We start from the raw sequence: 25,643 nt of genomic DNA on the forward strand, positions 1-25,643 counted from the left end.
ATGTGAGTCTCCTTCGCAAGTATGTAGGGCCGCAGCCCAGTGAAATGGTCATTGAGGATCCACCAGAAGTGGATGAGCTTGAGGAGATCTTGCAGCCAGAGCAGATTGTGTATCAGAAGGAAGGCAAGCTTGCTGCAGGCAAAGTTGTGAGGCGTTACCTTGTGAAGTTTAAGAACTATCTTCCCATTGATGCTAAATGGGTAGATAAAGAGTTCTTCAAAGATTGCCGGCATGTACTTCAGACATATTTGGATGCATTTCAGTTACGGATAAATGTTTAGAAACGGGGGGGAATGTCACCATTTGGCCACCTGAATGGTTCACTCTTGCTTTCACACTATGTACATATTGGATTGGTGTCCATGGCTTATGGAATGTGCCTATGCATGTGATTGACACGTGTCATGCTGTATAGTTGGATATGATATTCCGCTGGGACTTGACGTTATCATGCTCGGAATATCTGGAGGACTTGGCTTTCCGTTGAGTACATGCCCGGAAACGCCTGGAGGATTGGCTTTCCACTGGGTCTGGTATCGCATATACTTGCCTGGAAACGCCTGGTCTTATATGGTTTCATGAACGGGAATTGCTCATGCCAATGCTGCATTGCATAGCATCTTTATGTGCTTGCCTGCATATGAAATTGCATGCTGTTTTCATGCCTGCATGACCTATGTGTAGTTCCGGGCTAGGAAACGCCCGCCCGTGAACCGTGCGTGTGAAACTGTCTGCTGACATGGTTGTGTGGCATGTGAACAGGTGGTAAGTATTACCCAATCTAGGCTCAAATAGTCCTTGGGACTTAGCCAATGTTTGTAAGTGAGTGCGTTCCCACTTCATTAAAATTTGGGCGCTCAAATGTCACTTATAGATTATGACCGCTTCCAAGTTCACACTCATTGAAGTCCCGAGGCGGACAAAACTCAATGTCCAGGACCTGATCCTCCCCTTTTATTCATAAATGGGCATCTCCCCATGTCCCTTCACTTGATTGGACCCCAATTCACTTATTAAGAGAAAATTCGTGTTTTCTCTTCGTGAAGATTTTTGGAGGCTAAAAACTCTGTTTTTCCACCATTTCTCTCCATTTCCAAGCTCTCCATAGCCATACCCAACTTGCTAGGGTGTTTTCCAAGCTTCCAAGAGTGTTTCCAAGTGCTAATCACCCTCCTACTCACTCCCAATGACTGAAATTCAGCAAAACAACTCTCATTTTTGCTGTAATTTCTAGTCTTTTTGCTGAAAACCCTAATTTCAGCCTTCCTTTCTCAAATTGAACCATAGGGGAAGCTTTCCCAGGGTTCCCTTCATCCTCTTGAAGACTTTTGTCGCGAAGGATTGCGGCAAATCGAAGATATCAACACTTCTAAATCTTCCAACACGAAGGCTTCCGCTTGCAACAACTTCTATGAAGACTGGTAGGCTAATTGGACAATGTGTTGTCATTACTTATTCAGTAGAAGGGCATGACTCCTTGTTTAGCCGCCCTGTGTAGTATTTCTCTTGTCCTATGTGCTCTGGAAGATGTTGCTACCTTGCTTGGTAGAACATAGAGCCAATGGTAGAGAATATGGGCACTGAAGTCGGGCCGGGCATCAAGACGGCTCCTTGGTGATTACATCGACATACCATTGTTTTCTAAATGCTGAATTTCATATGCATTGGCATGGAGGATTTGGCAATGGATGCCCGTGAAGCTATGTATTGAATTTCTCCAATAGTAATACAATTTACTAAAGGGAGGGGTCGGCCGTTCCGGCTCATTGTGTGTCTCTTGTCAATTCAACAATTTACTTCTTGTATATGAGCAAATGTCCTTCAAATCTTAGTGTATTTAAGTGTATTGATTAGCATTGTGTTCAACCAAGTTACAGATAGCTATGCTCTATTTCTATTTTATTTTCCATTCCATGATGAGATATGCCATGGACATTATTGTATCACTTTGGTCTCATAGGCCCACTAGGTCTTTCATAGGTCGAGTTCGGCCTCTAGTAGATGTTAATACAGCTTTCTTTCTTTCTCTCTCTCTCTCTCTCTCTCTCTCTCTCTCTCTCTCTCTCTCATCATACGAGAGCTCCAGATCTGTGAAATCCTTTGGAGACACAAGGAGGTTCCCTCAGTAGAGATGGACATAGAGCATTATGAGGACCACGGAGGTCTCCCATACACAGTAATCATATCATAGATGCTAGTTTTTATCTTACATTAGCCAGGTGGCTACTTTTCATATTTTGTATTGAGAGGATTATCTTCTCTCCTCACATGATCATGATCACTATTGTTTGTGTAGCTAGTTATTTCATTTATATGATCCAGCTACTACCGCGTGGAACTATTGTAACACTTTTTGGTCTCGTAGATCCTTTGGGACTTTTACAGATGGTTTATTTTACTTTCTTTCTCTCCACCAATAGAAAGAACAGGAGAAGAAAACCCTTCTTTTCTGCATTTGTAATTTCAAAGCTGGGGCTAGCATAGTGGCCATGTGAAGCTGGCCATGCTCAATCCAATGGTAGGGACGGTATGCTTGCCCAAGTTGGACACATTCAACTCACTTTCAGAACTTAGGTTAGCTGTGAGACGTGCAGCCTGCATATATGCTGCATCGTACAACTGCTTACCAGGACCTTTACCTTAGTCAGGGACAAACAGCATGTAAACCTCCAAAGTATGCCGTTACTTTTCAGTACATAAAAAAATGATCTCTAGCTTGTCGTTCAGGTAAAATCAGAATAAAACAACTCATAACCACTACTTCAGGCCTAAGATAATTTTCCGGGGAGAATCAATCTATTTTTTTAAAAGCCTTCTAGTATGTACCAGAAAAATTACAGCTCTTCTTCTTCTTCTTCTTATTATTATTATTGTTATTTTTTGGGTGAGAAGACGGCCATTGTCTTGATACTGCTGCCTTGTTGATGTCTAATTTTCCTATGCTGTTTTGATTATTCATACACACATCTGCAGGGAGGAAACGTTGGACATTTGCACAAACTACTAGCTATCGAAGCAGGCTCTCAGGTTCGTTGGGGCAGCTGCAAATTCAATATTGACGGGTACATTAATCAATAGTTGCTAACAGAAGGCTTGTAACACAAGCTTTCAAATTTTCAGGTTTTGTATGTAGGAGATCATATCTACGGTGATATACTTCGGAGCAAAAAAGAACTAGGTAACATTTTCTGTTTAGAAAGATGTTCTCTTTTCTACAAGTAGCAAAATTTAAGTTGCAAATAGAAAGTGCCAACTCTAATCCTTAGGTCAATGATTTGGTGGCAGGTTGGAGGACCATGCTTGTCGTCCCAGAACTTGACAAAGAGTTGCAATTGTTCTATCAAACTGTAGGTATAAGGAAGGTAACATAAAATCATCACAAATGGTTGCACTATTTTCCTGTGAATGAATGGGTTCTGGTACAGACAAAATTAAAGTACTCTATCTATAGTCTGGTTTAATGACAATTTACTGGGAAAAACAGTTAACATTTGGATACGAATTACACATGCTGATGCAGGAATTTAGATTGCTTAGACAGCAAAGAGAGGTACTTGATGACAAGATACAACGGTTGGATTGGTCTTTAAGGTGTGTAGTTTTGAGTGTGAGAGTGAAATTCAGTCACTTTATCATTCAATCTTTTTACTATTGAGCATAAGAATGTCACATTCTTTTCCATTGTGTCCTTTTGGCCTTCCTTGCAAAGGTAGGCATCCTCTCTTCCGCTCCAGGTCCCTCCCTCCCAATAAGGCAGGCCTATTGTGAAACTTTCACTTATTTTATTATTTCTCCAGATTGTGGAAGACCTATATCATAACACATAGTTTTGTTTCTGCGTCCTTCACATTACATTTGTATGTAATTTATACAAAGTCTTTTTGCGTTGTTCCTGCTATTTATCAAATGATGTGATTTGATGATTGCCCAGGTTTGAGTCACACAATGTTCAAGATCATAAAAAGTTGCACTCAGAAATAGACGCACTTCAGGTGTAGTTTTCAACTTGGGTGAAGGAAATTCTTGTTTCATCAGAATGGAAAGTAATGGGAAAAAAATCTTATTTTTCTGCACACAAAGTTTGAGCTCTGGTTGAAGAAATTCTTTTTTGTCTAGGTTGAAAGAGACAAGATCAGAGAGTCACATCGTCAAGCCCAGAGAATATGCCATCAAAAGGTGCAATTTATTTCTCTGCATGCTTGTTGGATGGGTTACTTTTGTTTACACTTTATGTTTGTGTGCTTGCACCTCACCACTTGACTCCAATTCGGATCTTGGACAAACCTGTGTAAGTTTATGCAAGTTCATCTTTGGCAATCTCAGGTCGCTGACCAAAGTTTCACCCAAGATAACCAAGGTCAGTCGATGGAGTTGACCATTGTAACATACTTTAAGTGCAGCCCAGTTATTCAGAGGTTATGCATCATCATCATGGCTGAATACAGACCCAATGCTTCCTCTTCGAGTCCCTGTTTATACTCATAGCAGTGCATCAGGAATCTGTTTTTAGGTGGTAGATTTCTGAGTGGAGCCAAGAAGAGAGATTTACACACTAAATTATGTAGTCCACTTGATGCCATTCCAGAAAATTTTGGAGCCAGCTGCTTTCATACAGTGTGTAATTTCAAATATTCACATGAAAAGCAAGAATGAAATGCCTTGGAAGACGCCTCAGGAGTACACTTGCTGTGGCTTGGTTTGACATTATCTGTGGACCTGGTCTTGCAAGGAGTAGAAGACTCGTGATATCCTTGCATCGTAAAGTCAATGACCATACGTGGAGGCTCCACTGCAGCATAATGAACCATGGCGCCTTCAAGTGATGGAAACATCCATGGGCATCTTCTTTCTTGTGGTGAGGTGGCTTTGAGAAGGATCGATGAATCATAGGGAGAGCACATACCCATCAGCTCCTGCTTCCAGACTGCAGAGGATAGCATAGGAGGAAGTGGTTTGGGGAGGATTTCGCTTTGGGGTGACAGTGCGAGGACTTCGAAGGACACCTTTCATGTGTGCCCATTGGAAATTAATTTAATGGCAAGCAATGAGGCTACCTTTTGGGGTAAGGATAAATTGTGCAGATCGATCTATAGTGACCACACATCCCTAGTCCAAAAGCCGAGTATCCCACCGACTACCTAGCAGAGTTACGAAACCTTGATTGTTTCATTAAATGCTAGTATTACACGGCTTATTGCTGCTCATGACTATACGTAGTTATATCTGAGAGGAACACCTTACTCATGCACACAATCTAGGTCTCTAGTACTCTGCGCGCGCGTGTATCATGTGTTCAAGTATCCTCAATAGGCATCATACATCTTTTTATGGCTACTTAAGTGCGTGATTGTAGTTTCTATTTTGATGACATGTCACTTTGCATGATGGATGTGTGTTGATGGAACACTAATGTCTCATATCTGCTTTTTTCTTCATCTCTTGTTTACCTATAAGAGTGATTTGCTTTACACACATACACTTACCTCTAATATCAAGAACCCAAGTAATAAGAGAATCAATTTTCATGAAAGGTCTAATGGAATGTGCTCTTATTTTCAAAGCCCAGTGAGTAAAATTGATTTCATTTCTGAAAATTTGCTTAGTGTTTTTACATTTCACTTCGAACCATAGGGTTTCTTCTCTTGTCTCAAACATCTCTTGCTACGATTCACCTAAGAGAGAAGGTGCAACCATTTGACTCACTTGATTTTCATGGTGTGGTCATCTTGTTGTCTAGATGGCCACAATAATAAGTTTGGTGTAGACATAAGTCCCCTGCTGTCAACAAGGCGTCACTCCACATAAACCTTGGTGTAGACACAAGTCCCCTGCCAACCAGGTGTTATGTCCACTCTACCACTTGCACTCTGTGTTCGTACTCTGACCGCACACCTTGGAGCAAAGGCTCAAGTTTACTACCACTTACAGTCCGTGCTCATATTCTGATGACGCACCTTGCAGCAAAGGTGGGATCAAGTGTAACAAAAGATGAGAATCACTTACAAGCATAGTTTTCTTGGTGCTCCATAAACATTTCTGCTACACAAAGTTATAGGCATTTCGGCCATTAGTAGAAATCTAGAGAGACATCCTCGATCCATGAGATAACCATGAGTTCCATTAAGTCCAATGCATTCCAAATAAAGGGAGCCAAAAAGAATAATGCATAAATGTGAGGATGGATCCAAATCCCTGGAAAAGAAGGACTTGTATACCATAAACCTATAGACCTGTATACCATAAACCTGCATACCATACTTCCATAAGGAAGTCCTTCTGTCCATAAAGAAGCTCCATAATCAATGGATGTCCATAACCAAAGGATGTCCACACGGAAACTCCATATCCAAACTCAAGTATGCACTGTAAAACCACTATACGAGAACGACATACCAAACAAGGTATAAAAAGAGTGCACATGCACAAGTCCCTCCAGTACCCTTCCGCTCACATATTATGGACTAGGTGACATGGTATCCCTTGTCAATTGGCCTTACAGGAATGCATGCATGTACCAAACCAACGAAGTCCCCGTTCATGAAGCTATACCAAAGGATGTTTCCAGGCAAGTACACGAAGTACCAGACCCAGTCAAGCGAATCCTCTAGGTGTTGACGTTTCGAGGCAAGTATAGGACGAGGTACGAGACCCAGTGGAAAGCCAATCCTTTAGGTGTTGACGTTTCCATGCAAGTACACGAGGTACTAGACCCAATGAAAAGCCAATCCTTTAGGCATTTTCGGGCATGTACACACAAGCATAAGTCCCAGTGGAAAGCCAAGTCCACAAGATATCAATCCCATGAATAAGCATGAACAAATAGCCATTGGACCTCAGTCCATTGCATACACATAGTGAGAAAATCATGTACAACACAGTTCCAATGAACTCACCAAAGTATGAAGTCTTTTGATCACAGTACTACCATGTAGTAAGACCAATATTGTGTGAGTCCCATACCATGCAGAATACTGGTTTGTAAAGCCGGCAATCCGTAGACCCATATTGGCATGGTTAATGGAAATGAGTTGTCATACCAAACCATTACCATAACTCTACCCCTTGGGCACACAACTTGGAGTAGAGGTGGACTTATATTTTATCAACATTTCGGTCGTTGATAGAAAAATGTGTAAAAAAGCATCATATCCATGAGATATCCAAATATTTCTTCTCTATAAACTTGGACAGATTCGTCCATAGAAATTGCTTGCGAAATCTCGTCCAAGAAAGAAATCTCCATAGATACATCCAAATAATCCATGAACATGGTCCATAGTTCAAATAACAATTGCTTCCGTAGAGTAGTGCATCATATCCCATCAGTGGAAGGTCGTAAGAAACCATATAGTAGCCATATAAACCAAGCTCATCAATGCTTCCTTGAAACACACTCAAGAAAACATACCATTTTCTCCTTGCAAAGATACAAGGATAAGGCATTCAAAAATCCCATGTAACAGTTTTGCAAGAAAAAAGTCAGGAATGCTTGGCGTTTCTTAGCCAATTTGTTATAAAGCCCAATAGATGTATCTCCATACAGGTTGTTTTGAGCTTGATGAAATGATTCATCATATCAATATAGTAGAGAATACCCAGCAGGCATAATAAATCCAATTCAATGCTTCCAAGATAGATTCCATGAATCCATGCGTCCATAGACCATGTTGACTTATGCTTATGCTCTTGATGCATGATTGCTCCCATTAGTGGATAGGCTGACCGTATTTAACTGCACTAATAGTCAGTGTTTATACCCCAATAGGTTCGTCTTTACACAATAGTGTGAAAGAGCCAATGCTCTGATACCAATGAAACTTCCGGAGGGCGTTTCGCAAAACACTTGACGATTAACGCAATTAAACATTGAAATTGGCCACAGCCCTAAACAAATGCCACTTAATCCACAAAAATGTAAAAGAGAGATGTGCATAGTTGACACCGCATAGAGGCCGGAATGGTGAGCCTTGATAAATACGCTCCAGTGATGATGCATGATGTGCCCCTTCTCCATCAATCTGCCAAAAGATTGGATCCTCTATTAGCGATAGGTTAGTGAAGAATGCAAAACCTGCATCTATAGATGAAGCAATTAAGATGGTTGAGGATTTTGTGCAAGCCTTTCCCAAAGAGACAACATAGCAAAAGACCTTTTTTCCCCTTCCCCCAGAGAGAGATACTTCAAATTTTAGTATGTCCAAGTCAAAGAGAAATATGGGATAGAATTGGAGCTAAGTATCTGAAGCTAATGGACCTAGAGACCTGGATTCTTTCCCTTGAATGTCAACAGATTTGCACTTCTAGATCAAGAAGGAACATAAGTTTTTTAGATGCTAGTAACAACCAGGACATTTAATGAAACATATCCCCAATGCACCACTCATTGTCACCTATCACCTCCCCCGACCCCTCTTATTACCCAAGAAGAAAATATCATGTACAAGCTTTGAGGGCCTTACTCTGGCCACGAGAGATGCCGGATTATTCACACACAAACCATAACACAGCCCAGCATGAGGCAACCATAAAATTTAGCCGATACACAGGTTGTAGAAATGCCGAGCCAACAATATAATCCAGATACCTCTGTGTGGGTACTGATTTTTCCCCAAAAAACCACGGGTCTTCATTCAGCTGGTACAGAAATTATATGGGCTGGCACAATAGATATAGAATCTGAAATAGCATGTACAGCCCTCCATTCAGTCGGTACAGCAAGTACATGGGCTGGTACTGCAGATACAGCCCTCAAATCCATTCAGTCGGTGCAGCATGTACATGGGATGGTACAGCAGATACAGCCCTGAAATCAGCCGGTACAACCCTCCATTCAGCCGGTGCAAGAAGTACATGGGCTGGTACAGCAGATGCAATCCTCAAATCATTTGGTACAACCCTCCATTCAATCGGTACAATACGTAAATCAGTTGGTATAGGGATGATGCAGCCATCAAGAGGCTAGAAAAATAAAGAAACCTCTTGTTAAGGAGTGTAGGAACAATAGTAGTTGACGAAACTCTACCTTTAAAAATATCCCAACTGGTAGCCCATTTTTCATAGGTACTTTGGCAACTCTTAGTATTTGCTCAATTCCAGACGTAATAACGCGAACAAAATTTCCATTAGAGTTTGGCCAAAAATAGGAACTCTCCTAAATTTTAGGAATGTGATCCTTTGTATTTCAAGATAATCCCCCATTCCCAAATCTTATACTTTAAACGTCCTAGAGTCCACTAGACCCCTTTTATACCTGGAAATATCCAGGCTAGTCTTAGACGGAGCCATGGAGTCCTCTTGAAGGGGAAATACCAGAGGAGGAGGAGGGAGGAAGAGGACGGGCAAGGGAAAAAAGAGGGGAGGAGGAGGAGGAAGAAGTGCAGTGTACAACAGGGGATTCAATGGTAAAGGGTTGGCGGAGGGGAGCGAGGAGGTTGGGGTGTAGGGGGATGGAAGACACTGGAGGCGGCAGACAGCTTGAGGCGGGAGGTGAGGTTGGCAGGCAAGAGCCCAAGGCAAGGCAGGCAACGAGGGTGTAGGAGGGTAGCGAGGGCACGTGGTGGGGGTTGGCGACCGGGTGGGTTGGGGTGTTGAGACTACGTAGTGAGGGGGACGACCAAGCAAAGACAGTGCTGGGGGGTGGGGGGGAATGCGACAGGTACGTGTGGGGGAGAAGTTTCAGATCTCCTTTCAATGCGTAACAATCTTATTTTCTATGAGTGGATTCTTTGTTTGTAGCCTACTGGTATTTATCAAATAAGAATAGCAAAGATGCACGCACCAAAAGGATGCATTATCAAGCAATGAAGCAATGGTGTCCAAATCTACAACTTGCACGGGCCGTAATGGTTTGACGGCGGAATACTTATGGCGATTCCCGCTCTAAGAGCGTATGGTATCAAGCTAAGATGAATCCCCTATGAGTGTACCGCACACATGTATTATGAGATTAAGCGCTGTATAAGCAATAGGACACTTATTAGCCTTGGGCGCGTGACTGGCCGGTGTGTAAACACTTATGGCCTTGTATATAAGCTAGGTTCTCTCATAATACAACCCATTGTGCAGTTCTTACTCTTACTTCTCTACTCTTGTTTTTATGCTTCTGTAGTTACCATAGGTGAGAGAGAGGAGTGTGTAGCTACCTAACGGACAATAACCGAGCTAGTGTGATAACGGATCGGGAGGAGTACGTCTACATAGAGAGGGTTGCATCCGTTGTGGCACATTTGTAAGTTCCCCAAGACATGTTGAGTTTCGTTCTTCCTTTCTCTTGTGAATGTTTTTCTGGGAGATTCTGGAATGGTTTGTAATAGTCCCAAAAGTAAAATTACCCAAAGAAGAGACAAATTTATGATATAGGAATGTCTCACATGGGGTGGAAAAAAGCCATCCGACGATCACAAGTGGAAAGGGCTTGGCTGGGGAGGGGTAGCCCCTTGATAGGTCAAGAAGGATTGATTTATGCCCAAGACACTGGTCAAGCACATGGACCAGCACAAGGTGGGGAAAAGTGGCATATAAAAGGGCCCTCTCAGCCCTCATTTGTACCTTATTAGCCCTCAGTCCCTCTTGAGAAAAAATGCAGCCCACGGGTTTTTTGAGCAATGTGGACATCAAAAAATCAACTGGTAGCAGCCAGCCCCCTTCATAGCATTTAGGATCAGACAGAAAGTGATGAAGAAAACAGACAGAGGTGGATGGAAATGTGCTGTCACCATTTGGTCCATCTCCATTTCTGGAGCCACTTCCATGGGACTGTCACTCCATAGAGCAGCCATATTTGTGCCATGTTCACATGGGGCCAGGCCAGTGTCCCATGTGAAAGGGCCAGTTTTATGGTGTCACATGGACGGGAGCCAGATCAGTGCAACCCGTGTGCGAGCAATGCTGCGTCACATGGACGAGAACTAGTTTCGTGCCACCCGTGTGTGATTTGTTTCGTGCTATATGGACGGGAGCCTGTTGGTGCCACCCGTGTATGGCCAGGATGGTGTCTTACCTATGGGATTGTCACTCCATAGGAAGACGAGGACATATTTACTTATATTTGTCACGCCGGTTTTGTGCCCGACAGGAACCTCTTGTACAAGTTTCATGAAAGGGAGATTTCGTCCATTATTTGTGCACATGCATTTATGCCTGCATGCATAAATTTGTTTTTGCATGACTTATTTGTGTGTGTCTGCGTGTTATGCCATGCCAGTATACTGGACGGGGACGTCCCTAGTGTACCGTGGAGTGCTGTTTGTTGACTTGGGTGTGTGGCGTGTGAACAGGTGGTAAGTATTTTTGTTTTGGTCTTTTAAAATGGTAAAATCTATAAACTAGCGTGAACCTTAATATTTATAAGGTATTGTGTTCACACTCAATTTAAATAAGGGCTGGACACTTGCTTATGTGGGGAGGGCCCAAAGTAATAAGATGAACTAAGGTTTTATAACCTTAAAAAGAAGGCTTGTGGGTTGGTGGAATGACTTGCCATCTCCATCACGTGTACCTGACTGCCTCTCCACGCCTGGTTTTTCACCTGTTTCTCTCCCAACTGGCTAAATCTATTATCTCCTCGCTTGTGTGCTGCCCACGTGTACCTGCAGTACTCGCCTGTGTGCTGCCTTTGTATACCTATTGTACCACTTGCAGATTGCTACAGCCCATGTATTGTTGCTGCCTTGTGTGTACCTGCTGTACCATCTTCAGTACCTATTGGTTGTCCACGTGTACCTGACAGTACCACGTAGTGTACCTGCTAGCTGCCCACATGTACTTGTGTGTACCTGCTGTACCATCTTCAGTACCTGCCGGCTGCCCACGTATACCTGACAGTACCACCTGCTGTACCTGCTGGCTGCCCACGTGTACTTGATAATATCTGCTGTACTTGCAGGCTGCCCATAAGTATATGTTGTACCTGTCTTGTGTACCTTCTCGTTGTTTCGTTGAAGCTTCCATTTTGGAGTACAATACAAGGAAAATGGTCTTCACCACCCACTGAGATTTGAATTAAAATCCATTCCAGGTATTTATTTCAATATTTTATCTCAAATTCAGATAATAATTGAAGTTAAATGCTATTATTCCAAGCTTTGTGTAGGTAAGTTTTTCTCCACTTGCATACACTCTGGAGGATCATTGGAAAGAGGTTTCTCCCATGATTGCCCTGACCGCGCCCTCATTTATAGAGGAGCCAGTGAAGGTGAAGATTGTATGAGGAAAAAGCAAGTACAAAGCTTAATTGGGAGAACCGGGAAACTTTTCCTCCGCGGTGTACACTGTTGCCTGCATTAGTACGGGTGTGCCCGTTTGTGCATGGTCCCGAAAGACTAGTGAAAGGCAAGTGTACACCCAGTGAAGGTGGGAACAAGCCTGTGATTTGGGGCTACTGTGACCAACACTTTCTTCTCATTGATTTGAACTAGATCTGTTTGGTTGTTTGCACGCCCTAGTGGAGGAATCTGGCCTTTTCAAGCCCATGACACTTGTATAAATATAAATACTCCAAGAAATACAATAAGTATTGAGGGGGGGGGACTTGGTGTCATTTGTATTTTTTTAGTATTTCCAGTGTTTGTGTTGTCGATGCTGTTTCCATTGATTAATAATTATTAGATGAAGTGTTCTGAATGTGTGTATTGTCTTCCGTTCTGTAGGCCTCCTGTAGGGAGCGGTCACATTGGTACCAGAGCCCGGTCGTCTCTCTTTCTCAAGAGGAGATACGGAGTTTTGAGATCGGAAGCAAGCGCGAACACTTAATTTAATGGACAGCCAGGGCAACCCATTGGAAGTGCCGAATTCGAGGGACCAATCAAGTGCTTCACGGGATTTCGATGCCTTGCATGGAAGGCATAAGCCTCTTGAGAGAGTCTATGACAGTGCATACATGGGACAGCCATCACGTCGTAAAGAATCCATGCACGAGGAAGAGCCCAATGCATTGAGGACTGAGTTGAAGCACATGAAGAGGCTCTTGCAGGCAAAAGAGCAAGAGCTGAAATTCTTGCATGAGGACCCCCATGTATAAAGTGTCATAGAAGCCAAGAAAGCTGATGCAATGGTGGACATGGCTTTTGAGTCTATGGCTCAAGAAGTGGGCAAGAAGCCAAGGGAGCTAGCACTCTCTTATCTTTTCCGCAAGGGTGACCTTAAAGAGGGAGAGGATGGACAGCTTATGTTCAAGAATCCAGGCTGTTTGCAGCAGGGAGACCCAACCTCTCAAAGGTTGAGATCATACTCGCATAAAGAAGAAGTATCGGTCACCTCTCGCCATGCATCCACTCCTCATGGCACAGGAGGAAACAGATTTATGCATGCTGAAGGCCATTTGGATTCTAGGTATGTACATCACGGGGACAGTGGTCGGCATGCAAGCCAAAAGACCTTGCCTATTGAGCTGTCTCGTGTGGCGAGACAAGGCATCTTTCAGCGAGGTCACATGCAGTGGGGCCACAAGAATCAAAGACCCATGTCACTTTGGCTAGTGGAACACCTATCATTGCCCATGAAGCTCATGCAGAGAGAGCTGCCCCGTTGGACAAGGGCAAAAGAAGGAGGCAAGAGCTTGAGCCTCATGCCAAAAAGCTCAAGGAGTTCAAGGCCGGGGACAAATCAGTGAAATTTCAAGGTGGTTCCAAGGACAAAGAGAAGGCTGTCCCAAACTTGCAGAAAGGTGGACAGCCACCTAAAAAGAGTTCCGGGATGTCCAGAAAGGAGGTAAAGCTGAAAATACCTCATCCAAGGATCACGGGCCAAAGAAGAACAAATTTGGCTTGACTCCCTAGCAAAGGGAGCAATCTGCAAAGGAGGGGAAATGATTTTCTTGTGGCAGCAAAGAACATATGTTTAGACAATGCCCCAACCGCAAACCAAAGCATGAGGACAAGCAACCCAAGGCAAATGTGCATGCAGTTCCTGATGTGCAGGGAAACACAAAGCATGATGGAAAAGAGAGGATGGTATGCAAAGCATGGGGTCAAATCAAGGATCAGCCCGCTCTATTTATGTTTGATGATTGTGCAACAGATAATTTCATCTCTACTCAGATGGCAGCCGCCTTGGGCATTGAGGTTGAGGACATGGGGCCTAAAAATTGAAGCAGAAGCTGCCTTTGCTGGTAAAGAGCTGCATAATTTCATCTCTACCCAGATGGCAGCCGCCTTGGGCATTGAGGTTGAGGACATGGAGCCTCAAATTGAAGCAGAAGCAGTCTTTGTTGGTAAAGAGGTATAGGTTACTCCACTTATTGGGAAGTTGTGCATACATATTTAGGGTTATCTTGATCATGAGCATTTCTTGGTTGCCCCACTTAATGGATGTGATGTATTGCTTGGCAAGCCATGGCATCATAGGCTTGAGCCCCGCAAAGAGTACAAGACAAACATGATTTCCTTTATGCATAGAGGCTGCATGCATGTTATTGATGCTGGGAAGGAAGGGGATTCTATCCCAGCTGTATCTCACATTCAGATTAATAAAGCAATGAAAATTCTGCGTACTTGGTTTTTGTTCGTGATAGCATTGAACCAAGTCATGAAAATGTGGATGTTTTGACTAAGGATGGGCTGAATTTTCTTCAGTTGAGCCAAGTTCCTCACCTTATTGCTATCTCGTGCTTCTTGTTTAAAAGAAAGATGGGTCATTCCGCATGTGTGTGGATTATAGAGCTCTAAATAAGCTCACCATCAAGAATAGATTTCCAATCCCGCGTATTGATGACATTCTGGATAAGCTTGATGGCTCGGCTTGTTTCAGCCGTATTGATTTGAAGAGTGGTTATCACCAGATACGAGTGGTGCCACAGGATGTCCACAAAACTGCATTCAGGATAGCTTTTGGATTGTATGAATTTTTGGTGATGTCTTTTGGTCTTACTAATGCCCCAGCCACATTCAATCGTATGATGGATAGGATATTCCGACCCCATCGAAAATTCACAGGTATATTCTTTGATGACATCTTGGTTTTCTCCAAGAATGTGCAGGAGCATAGGACTCATTTGGCCATAGTGTTTGAAGAGTTGCGGAAGCATAAACTCTTCATTAGTGCCAAGAAACGTGAGTTCTTTCTTTCAGAGATACACTATTTGGGTCACATTGTATCCAAGGATGGTGTAAGAATGGATCCTGCCAAGATTGAAACCATTCGAAATTGGCCCGAGTTGCAAAATGTACATCAAGTACGTAGTTTTCTGGGGTTATGTTTATATTACAGGCGCTTCATAAGGCATTTTGCTATGATTTCCATGCCTCTACATGATCTCATGAAGAAGAAAGCCACTTTTAAATGGACCCCAAAGGAGCAGGATGCCTTCTTGCAACTCAAGAATGTTATGATATGTGGACCCGTATTGATTGTTCCCGACTTGCAAAGGTCATTCATAGTGGAATGTGATGCTTGTGGCGCTTGTATAGGGGTTGTCCTAAATCAAGAGGGTCATGCAGCTGCATACGAGAGCCGTCGATTGCATGATGCCGAGCTTCATATGGATATCTATGAGAAAGAGCTCTTGGCTGTAATTCATGCCTTAAAGATATGGAAACATTATCCTCTTGGGGTTGAATTTGTAGTCAAGACAGATCATCAAAGCTTGAGATTTTTTCTATCTCAAACAAAGCTTTTGGAGAAGCAGATGAGAATGGCAAACTTTCTTTCCATGTTTCGTTTTCAGATTGTACATACTCCGGGAAAGAAAATTGTGGTGGCAAATGCATTATCTAGGAGGCCTTATGTGGCTGTAGTTTCAGTGGCCTTTCATGGGGACTTAAGTGCCATGCGAGATTTGTATCATTTGGATGATGATTTTTGCCATATATGGACTGATTTGATGGCTGATCACTCACATGCCTCTTATGCGATCAAAGAGGGTTATCTTATGAAGGATATGTGTCCAAAGGTTATGGAGGAATGTCACGCTCCACCTTATGCTGGTCATCGAGGTATCATGCCTACTACACGCATGATTGAGAGAGATTTCTTTTGGCCAAGCATGCGTAAAGACATTGAGGCATATGTACGTGCATGTCTTACTTGCCAAAAGGTGAAATTTGATAGGCAAAAGCCTCTTGGTTTGCTTCAGCCATTGCCTATTTTCTTGCAGCCATGGGAAAGTATTACTATGGACTTTATTATGGACTTGCCTAGATCCCAGCATGGGAATGATGCTATTTGGACCATTGTGGACAGGTTTAGCAAGCAAGCTCACTTCTTGCCCGTCAAGAAAACCATTAAAGTTGATCATATGGTGAAGCTTTTTCTTGCTAACATCTTCAAGCATCATGGTATGCCTGAGTCCATTGTTGGGGATAGAGATCCCAGGACTACGAGCCTCTTCTGGAGGGCTTTATTTGATAACATGGGCACTAAACTTGAGTTTTCATTAGCTTATCTTCCCCAAACGGATGGCCAAAGTGAAGCTGCATATTCAGCCGTGTTGGATTTGTTGAAGTGTTATGTGGCAGATCAAAAGACTGCATGGGAGAAGTATCTTTCACTTATAGAGTTTGCCTACAACAACATAGTTCATGCCTCCACGGGAAAGGCCCCGTTTGAGATTATTTATGGCAGAGTGGTCTTGCCACCTATTCTTCGTACAAAGGATGAGATTTTTGCACCTGATAAGTATGTGCGTGACTTGGATGTAGCCTTTGCTCAGGTGCGGACAGCCATTGCAAGGTCACAAGATAAGCATAAAAGGGCTGCTGACAAGCATAGAAGAGACATGCAAGTCAAGGAAGGTGATTGGATATTGGTGAAATTTGAGAAAGCCGGGCTTCGGAAGAGGCCAGGACGAGAGGGATGGTATCCAAAGCTTTCTACTCGATATTATGGACCCTTCCAAGTGATTGACAAGATCAATGAAGTGTCCTTTAGGCTTGCTTCATGTGAGTCTTTTGCGGAAGTATGTGGGGCAAGATCCAGAGGAGCCTGTCACAGAAGATCCGCCAGAAGTCGATGAGCTTGAGGAGATCCTTCAGCCAGAGTAGATTGTATTTCACAAGGAGAGAAAGTTACCACATGGGAAGCTTTCCAAGAGATACCTTTTGAAATTTAAGAATTATTTGCCAATTGATGTAAAGTGGGTAGATGAAGATTATTTTGCTGATTACCCTCAGCTTTTGCAGGCATATCTTGAGGCTTTTCAGCTGAGGTCAATTCTTTGGAAGCCCAGGCTGATGTCACCATTTGGTCCATCTCCATTTCTGAAGCCACTATTGTAGGACTATCGCTTCATAGAGCAGCCATATTTGTGCCATGTTCACATGGAGCCAGGCCAGTGTCCCATGCGAAAGGGCCAGTTTTATGGCGTAACATGGAGGGGAGCCTGATCAATGCCACCCGTGTGCGACCAATGCTACGTTACATGGACTGGAACCAGTTTCGTGCCACCCGTGTGTGATTTGTTTCGTGCTGTGTGGACGGGGGCCTGTTGGTGCCAGCCGTGTATGGCCAGGATGGTGTCTTACCTATGGGATTGTCACTCCATAGGAAGACTAGGACATATTTATTTATATCTGTCGCGCCAGTTTTATGCCCGACAGGAACCTATTGTACAAGTTTCATGAAAGGGAGATTTTGTCCATTATTTGTGCACATGCATTTATGCCTGCATGCATAAATTTTTTTTTGCATGACTTATTTGCGTATGTTTGCCTTTTATGCCTTGCTAGTACACTGGACGGGACGCCCCCAGTGTACTGTGGAGTGCCGTTTACTGACTTGGTGGTGTGGTGTGTGAACAGGTGGTAAGTATTTTTGTTTTGGCCTTTTAAAATGGTAAAATTCATAAACTTGTCTGAACCTTAATATTTATAAGGTATTGTGTTCACACTCAATTTAAATAAGGGCTGGACACTTACTTATGTGGGGAGGGCCCAAAGTAATAAGATGAACTAAGGTTTTATAACCTTTAAAAAAAAGGCTTGCATGGAGATTCCCACGTGTGGGTTGGTGGATTGACTTGCCATTTTCATCACTTGTTGTACCCGACTGCCTCTCCACACCTGGTTTTTCACCCGTTTCTCTCCACGCCTGGCTGCATCTATCATCTCCTCGCCTGTATGCTGCCCACGTGTACCTGCAGTACTCGCCTGTGTGCTGCCTTTGTATACCTGCTGTACCACTTGTAGATTGCTACAGCCCATGTATTGTTGTGCTACCTTGTGTGTACCTACTGTACCATCTTCAGTACTTGCTGGCTGCCCACATATACCTGACAGTACCACCTGCTGTACTTGCTGGCTGCCCACATGTACTTGTGTGTACCTGCTGTACCATCTTCAGTACCTGCTGGCTGTCCACGTATACCTGACAGTACCACCTGCTAGACCTTCTGGCTGCCCACGTGTACTTGACAGTATCTGCTGTACCTGCAGGCTGCCCATAAGTATCCGCTGTACCTCTCTTGTGTACCTACTGGTTGTTTTGTTGAAGCTTCCATTTTGGAATACAATACAAGGGAAATGGTCTTCACTACTGAGATTTGAATTAAAATCCATGCTAGGTATTTATCTCAATATTTTATCTCAAATTCAGATAATAATTCAAGTTAAATGTTGTTATTCCAAGCTTTGTGTAGGTAAGTTCTTCTCCAGTTGCATACACTCTGGAGGATCAATGGAAAGAGGTTTCTCCCATGATTGCCTTGACCGCGTCCTCATTTATAGAGGATCCAGTGAAGGTGAAGAGGGTATGAGGTAAAACCAAGTACAAAGCTTACTTGGGAGAACCGGGAAACGTTCTCTCCGCGGTGTACATTGTTGCTTGCGTTAGTACGGGCGTGCCCGTTTGTGCATAGTCCCGGAAGACCAGCGGAAGGCAAGTGTACACCCAGTGAAGGTGGGAACGAGCCTCTGATTTGGGGTTACTCCGACCAACACTTTCTTCAACGGTTTGAACCAGATTTGTTTGGTTGTTTGCACTCCCTAGTGGAGGAATCTAGCCTTTTCAGGCCCATGACCCTTGTACAAATATAAATACTCCAAGAAATACTTTAAGTATTGAGGGGGGGGGTGGCCCTTTCCGGCCCCAGTGCTGGTGTCATTTGTATTTTTTCAGTATTTCCAGTGTTTGTGTTCTTGATGCTGTTTCCATTGATTAATAATAATTAGATTAAGTGTTCTAAATATGTGTATATTGTCTTCCGATCTGTAGGCCTCCATAAGGGAGCGGTCACATGTGTAGTGGTTCCTTTTTTGGTAAACAGTGAGGGTAGAGTGTGTGGTGGAGAGTGAACATTCAGCCATTGGTCTTTCATTCTCATTTCAATAAAACAATCAATATTTTGTTTTTTTTCGGGGGGGGGGGGGGGGGGGGGGGGGGGGGGGGGGGGGGGGGGGGGGGGGGGGGCTGCTGTTTGGAGGATGGGTTCATGCCATTGGGACCCTTCGAATGTATGTGTTTCAATTCCATTGTGTAAAGGATCACTCTGCATGATAAGGTTATTAAGTACCTGCTTCCGCCATCTTTGACACTTAGTGTGTATAGGATGTGCAGGTTTTGGTGTCCTCATATCTTGCATCTTAAATAATGGGCAAACTCGAAGCTCGTCCTTTGCTTAATATTCTGCAAGCTAATGTGCTAGACAGTAAATTAGGGTCATCTTTCTCATTTCACAGGTGGGTCCTGTTTTGAGGGATCACTTTTAACTAAAGTCTTAAGCTTGAAATGGCGTGAATGTTTTCAGTTTCACAAGACATGGGGGCAGCTGATGAAGACAGGATACCAGAATTCTCGGTTTGCACATCAGGTATGTAACACTAGGGTCTCTTGATCTTTAATGGCTTTTGATAATTTGTCCACTACGCAGGTTTTCTGCACATTTCTATGAATTTAGTTTCACAAGATCTTGCTCTCAAGTTTTAGTGACTATAATATTCTTTTGAGCCATCTGAATGAGCTATCCAAGCCAGTAGACTGCGGGTTAGAAAATTGTTATGTTTGAGTGCGTGCTTGCAAAGACTTCAACCATGAAGATTCTTGAACTGATGGACAATCGTGGTGCCGTAATCGTTCTCCTCCTGCTGCTTTCCCTTCATCTTCTTATCTTTGCTCCACCTTTTCCTAGTGTTTCTCTCTCAACCATTGTTGTTCTCCTCCTGCTACTTCCTCTTCATCTTCTTGTCTTTGCTCCGCCTTATCCTTATGCTTTCACTTCTCCATCCTCCCTGTGTTTCTCTTTATCAAAGGCAGCCATAAGAGGGATTGCCTAGTAAGGTAGGGATGATTGCTCACAGGACCATCCAGTTTGAACCCTAGGCAAGGTTTACCCCTACATACTCGTCAAATAGACTCACAGCATCACAAAGACAGATTTTATCCCAGCCTAGAAGCCATCATTGGCATGGATCATAAATTCGTTTGGGACAACTTTGCAGTCTTAGCACAGGAGAACCTAGGGGACGTGGTAGGTTCTTTACACTGTTTGATTTTTTCATCTGCTTGGCACTTTCATTCTGGAATCTACAACTATCAATATTTTTAAAACCTACATCTAGGTAGTTGGACAAAGAGCCAATTTGCAGTTGTAGCACAGGAGAACCTAGGGAGAGCTGGTAGGTTCTTTACAATGTTTGTTTTTAACATCTTCTTGGCACTTTCATTCAGGAACCTACAACTATCAATATTTTGAAAACCTACACAAAGAATTGTTATGGACTAATTTTGTATGGCGTGTCTTTGGCTCCAAAGATTCTCTCTCTCTCTCTCTCTCTCTCTCTACGCATTCTTGTATACCCTACGCATATAGGTTGCATACTGAGCCTCTAGCAGTAGTGCTCCATCCATCACCCCCCCCCACTAGCTCAGTACTTTCATACTTTATTTCATGTTCATTTTGTCCTTTTTTTTCTGGACATCCAAAAGACATTGACAGTTGTACATTGATTTGTCTCATAGGTTGAGTTCGGCCTCTAGTCGACGTTAATAGAGCTTTCTTTCTCTCTCTCTCTCTCTCTCTCTCTCTCTTTGCTGAAAATGTCTTTCCATGTGCTTTTATTGCTACAGGCACCTCTAAATCGGATCATTGTCCAATGGTTTTATGTATTAGAGATCCGAATTGCCATGTATCAGCACCCCATGTACACATCCCTGATCATTTGTTTTCAGATGCAAAGCTATCGTGTCGTATGCTTGATATTTGGAGATCTCATGATTTTTCACAAGCCTCTCAAAGCCTCACCTCTGCTCTCTGTGATATTAGTGACTTCACATGTGCCCTGTCTAAGAGGCAAGAGGCCTTGGATTTAGAAAGGGCAATTAGACGTTGATTGGCTGCCTTGCAGAAAGAGAACGAGAAACATCCTCATGCTCAATGGGTTGTAGATTCTTTATGTATTGTTAGGGCAGAACTTCATCACTCTCTTGAGCAGCATGCAGAGTACCGTTTCCATGCCCAGGAATCCTTTTGGACACAGATGGGTGGCAAATGTAACAAACATTTCTTTGCTACTCACGGCCCATCTCATGCCAGAGAGTGTGTCAGGCAGTAGCAGGATTCACATGGCACTCTTCACTCAGATCCTCTTATGGCTAGACAGATTGCCATTGATTTCTATCGCCAGCTTCTTAATGCTGAGCCGCACTCTGATTTGAGGCACAGGGCACAGAGGAAGGTTTGGAATGCATTGCCACATTTGATCACTGAGGAGATGTGTGCCGCTCTGGATGCCCCTTTTCCTATGCTGGAGTTCAGTCATGCTCTTCATGCCTTACCTCATGGTAAGTGTCCAGGGTGGATGGCCTCTTCCCTGTTTTTTTCATTACTTTTTGGGATGAGATTGGGGCTGAGATCACATCGGCTCTATAGGAGATGTGGGACATAGGTTCTATGCCTTCTTCTCTCACTGAGGGGCTTATTTATCTTATTCCTAAGAGTGGGGATAAGACATTGATTGGCCAGTGGAGACCTATCACCTTACTTGGGACTGCATATAAGATTCTTGCGAAGGCAGTGAGCATCAGATTGCAGCCAATTTTGCAGGATGTCATTCATGATACTCAGAATGTATTCTTACACGGCAGGAGCATCTTCCATAACATTTTCTCGTTTTGGGAGGCCGTCGAATGGGCTAAAGCGAGCAATCAGCCCTTAGCCATTCTGCTCTTGGATTTTGAGAAGGCCTATGATAGAGTGGATTGGGACTTCCTTGAGGGTACTCTTAGCCATATGGGCTCCTCACAGAGATGGATCAAGGGATTTTCATGCATGTATCGTAATGCCCATAGTAGAGTGCTTGCTTGCGGTGATAGAGGAGAGCGGTTTCAGATTTCTCACTCAGTACGGCAGGGCTACCCTTTAGCCCCATTATTATATATCATAGTTGCAGAGGCCATGAGCATCTTTCTTTGCTCCACTACTGGTATTTTGGGATTGAGGTTGCCTCTTCGTAGTCAAGAAGAATTGGTTGACTCTGAGCTAGCTGATGACACAACCATGTTCTTCATAGGATCTCTACTCTTAGGCCTCATTGGGAGAGCTATGATATTTCTCCAGTGATACAGCGCAGATATTGGCATAGACTTTGGCACTCATACAGAAGGAGCCAGATCTCTCATTTCTTTTGGTTATTCTTACATGGTGGTCTCCCCACCAATCAGTGGAGATTGGTTTTCGGTGTAGCACCTTCCTGTTCTAGGTGTGCGGCAAATTCTAAGATTGTACAACATTGTTTATGGGGGATGCAGCACTGCACAGTAGATTTGGGGTTCTAGAGATTGATTTTCGGTGTAGCACCTTCCTTTTCTAGGTGTGCGGCAAATTCTAAGATTGTACAACATTGTTTATGGGGATGCAGCACTGCACAGTAGATTTGGGGTTCTGTAGCCCAACTTATGGGCAAATTGAGTGGCCCAGCCATGCATGTGACTTGGGGGGTAGTTTTGTGTCCCAGTCCGCCGGTCCGCAGCTTTTTTGTGAGGGCAGTGGTACAGATTCTGCTATTTTCATTCGTAGAGGTATTGCCTAGCATGGTTTATTGCAAGATGTTCCTCACTCTGATTATACACCCCTGAGACAGAGGATTGACACCAGTTGGGAGATTGTTGCCAGTATTAAAGCATGGCAGATCTGGAGAGCTAGATGCACGGAAGCTATTGAGGGTGTCCAGATTTTTGGGTCTCAGTGCATTAGTACTATATGGGGTGATATCATCCATACTCTTATGGCTACCTGGGCTCGCATTCAGGGGCCCTCTTGTTCTGCGTAGGCGAAGTGCGTGATATTTATGCGGGAATGGGACCATGGCATCTTCTTTTCCTCTAGTACCACAGGTCTTTCATGGCATCATGATGCTCCTCCTCAGTGGTTGAAATCACCTTACATATTGGGGTGATTCTATTCTTTTCTGGCTTATAGCTGTGATTGTTGTATGTTTTTTTCATACTTAATAGAAGTCTCTTTTTGGGAAATATATATATATATATATATAAATCAGAGGGGTATGACACTTTTCTTTCTTTATCATGGAAGCCTTAAATTTGGGAGGTACCACATTGACCAATGGTCACTAGTTTTTAGTTATTTGACTGGATATGTACTTTTTAAAAAAAAAACTACATCTATACGTGTACTTGTTTTTGAAAGATGACAATTCAATCTAAAAATCTGTATATCGATGTGAACAAGTTTTGTTTTTTTGGGAAGTTATATTTCCCGTGATTTAAAAATGTTGGTGCAGGTGGAACGTTTTGCTTGTCTTTACACGAGTCAAGTAACAAACTTATGCTACTACTCACCTGATAAAAGCTACAGGACTCGTGAAGATTTCATGCCACATGAGTTTGAAGAAAGCAACTTTTGATTCTAAGAGCAGAAAGCCTTTTCAAGCAAGGTTAATTGTATAGTGTAACAGCAGCTGCCTTGATGGATGTATGCAATTGTATAAAGCTTGTCATGATATTGCTGTCCATGAAGCCTCATTTTTTCAATTTAAATCTGAATAAATAAAAGCGATCTTTTGTAATTTTTTCTCCTGGAAGAGGTCTAGATAAAATAACAATTATGTACATAATTACGTTCTTGGTTGGTCTCGTCTAGCTCTTAGGTTTACTCAGTTTGCTTTGGAGAGAGGAGCCATTAACAAAAAGAAGCAAGGGCACCAACCCAACAGCAGAGTGTTTTACAAATTTCACTCTCCAAGAGAATTTAAGGGCTGTCCTTTTAACTTAACAAGGCAATCTAAGTGCACATCATTGTTGGATTTTATGTTGAAGCATTGCAGATTGCTCTGTCAAGATGCGGGTGGGTGAGATAAAATGAAACAAGGAGTTTAAATTGGCAGCAACATGCTCTGCAGGTTTGTCAAAACTTTGCCACTGTGAATTGCTCAGTATTCCTTGTGTTGCCACTTGGATGTTGGTTGGCTAGTTATGGTGACCCTACGAAGGAAAGCCATAGGATTAACTTTTTGAAGGGAAAATATGGAGTTCAGCTACATGGCCACAATTATTACAGCTGAAGCCCATACCACTGCAGAGGAACAACTCTTTATGAGTACATGGACAATGAAGAATTGGCAAGTGTAGGTGTGTTTATTACATCTGAAGGTCATCCAGTGGTTAGAGACAACCCTTCAAATAGCACGACCATTTCACAGAGGAAATTTTACTGAAAGTTTTGGATGCCATTTAACACCATTGCTAACCATGGAATGGGATTCATGCTCTTCTTGCCTCAAGCTGCCAGGTATGTCCCCATAAGATATATATATGGTCACCAAAAAATCTCATATATAAAACAGAATATATTGAAATGTGATAACCAAAATGTTTCACATAGGAAGGTCATTATAACCTATGTAAGGGCTTATATACAACCCCTCCAAACTGGAAGGTACAATAAGACGATCATAGTAGGCTCTCAATTACCTAAGTAAGACACAGTGATGCAGTTTGGGGCCTTGCAACCCTATCAAGATCTATCCTATAAAGCCCAAGTAAATATATATTCACCATTGAAGAACCAATCACGTATAGAGAGTTTCAATATAAACTTAGTCACATCAAGAATGAACTGGTTACAGAAAGAATATCCCTTCTTCACAAAGAATAATTAGCAACAAAAGATTAGAATATATACCTGCAACAAAAACTCGCGTCTTGAGGAGGTCAATCAAGAACTAAGAAGAGATAGGAGCTCTCTATCGAAAGGGATCTGCATCATTTTCTTAGGTAAAGAACTTTAGTACTATTATTACACATAAGCTACGTGCTTAGCACTTGCATAGTTGTGTTTACCTTTCATCCTAATGCCATTTAAAATACACACTTGTTAAAGTGTATATAGAGCTAGAAAGCCTTGTAAGAACAATTTGTACCACACAAATAGCAAACAAAATAGACCACCTATCTCTGGACTTAACTTACACCTAGTTAATACATAAAACCCATAACAACTTTGGATTTTCAAAGACAAAGGGCTTTTCAATCATATAGTCATGATATTTAACCAACCTTGGTCAATAGATGTCGCATCTTCTTCAATAGGCGTGTAGAATGATCTCAAAAGATTTCTAAGTTCTTATTACATCCGTGTCCCATAGGCTCCGAGTTAATAGGCTTTTGGTAATCGAAAAAAACACAACGATATAAAATGGACTCATGGCTTATAACTCCATCAAGCTCTACCATATAATATGAAAGAAGAACACTCATCA

General features: G+C 42.8%; 1 protein-coding gene across 11 annotated transcripts in view; it reads left to right on the forward strand.

Annotated features, from left to right (window-relative positions):
- Positions 1 to 23,951, forward strand: part of LOC147605689 (uncharacterized) — a 123,965-nt gene extending 100,014 nt beyond the window's left edge. For 8 of the 11 annotated variants that reach the window (XM_086793506.1, XM_086793515.1, XM_086793516.1 and 5 more), the window contains 8 exons: positions 2,974 to 3,027; positions 3,121 to 3,178; positions 3,286 to 3,362; positions 3,521 to 3,591; positions 3,932 to 3,992; positions 4,117 to 4,176; positions 19,676 to 19,738; positions 23,667 to 23,951. In XM_086793506.1, coding sequence (XP_086649632.1) covers positions 2,974 to 3,027; positions 3,121 to 3,178; positions 3,286 to 3,362; positions 3,521 to 3,591; positions 3,932 to 3,992; positions 4,117 to 4,176; positions 19,676 to 19,738; positions 23,667 to 23,789 — 567 coding nt within the window. In that variant the 3' untranslated portion in view covers positions 23,790 to 23,951. The remainder of the gene's footprint in view (positions 1 to 2,973; positions 3,028 to 3,120; positions 3,179 to 3,285; positions 3,363 to 3,520; positions 3,592 to 3,931; positions 3,993 to 4,116; positions 4,177 to 19,675; positions 19,739 to 23,666) is intronic. The other 3 variants (XM_086793513.1, XM_086793514.1, XM_086793512.1) reach the window with 1 other exon arrangement.
- The last annotated feature ends 1,692 nt before the right edge of the window (positions 23,952 to 25,643 follow it).

This window comes from Cibotium barometz, chromosome 59 (assembly GCF_041138505.1).
Source record: "Cibotium barometz isolate CiBa-2024 chromosome 59, ASM4113850v1, whole genome shotgun sequence".
Classification (NCBI taxonomy): Eukaryota; Viridiplantae; Streptophyta; class Polypodiopsida; order Cyatheales; family Cibotiaceae; genus Cibotium; species Cibotium barometz.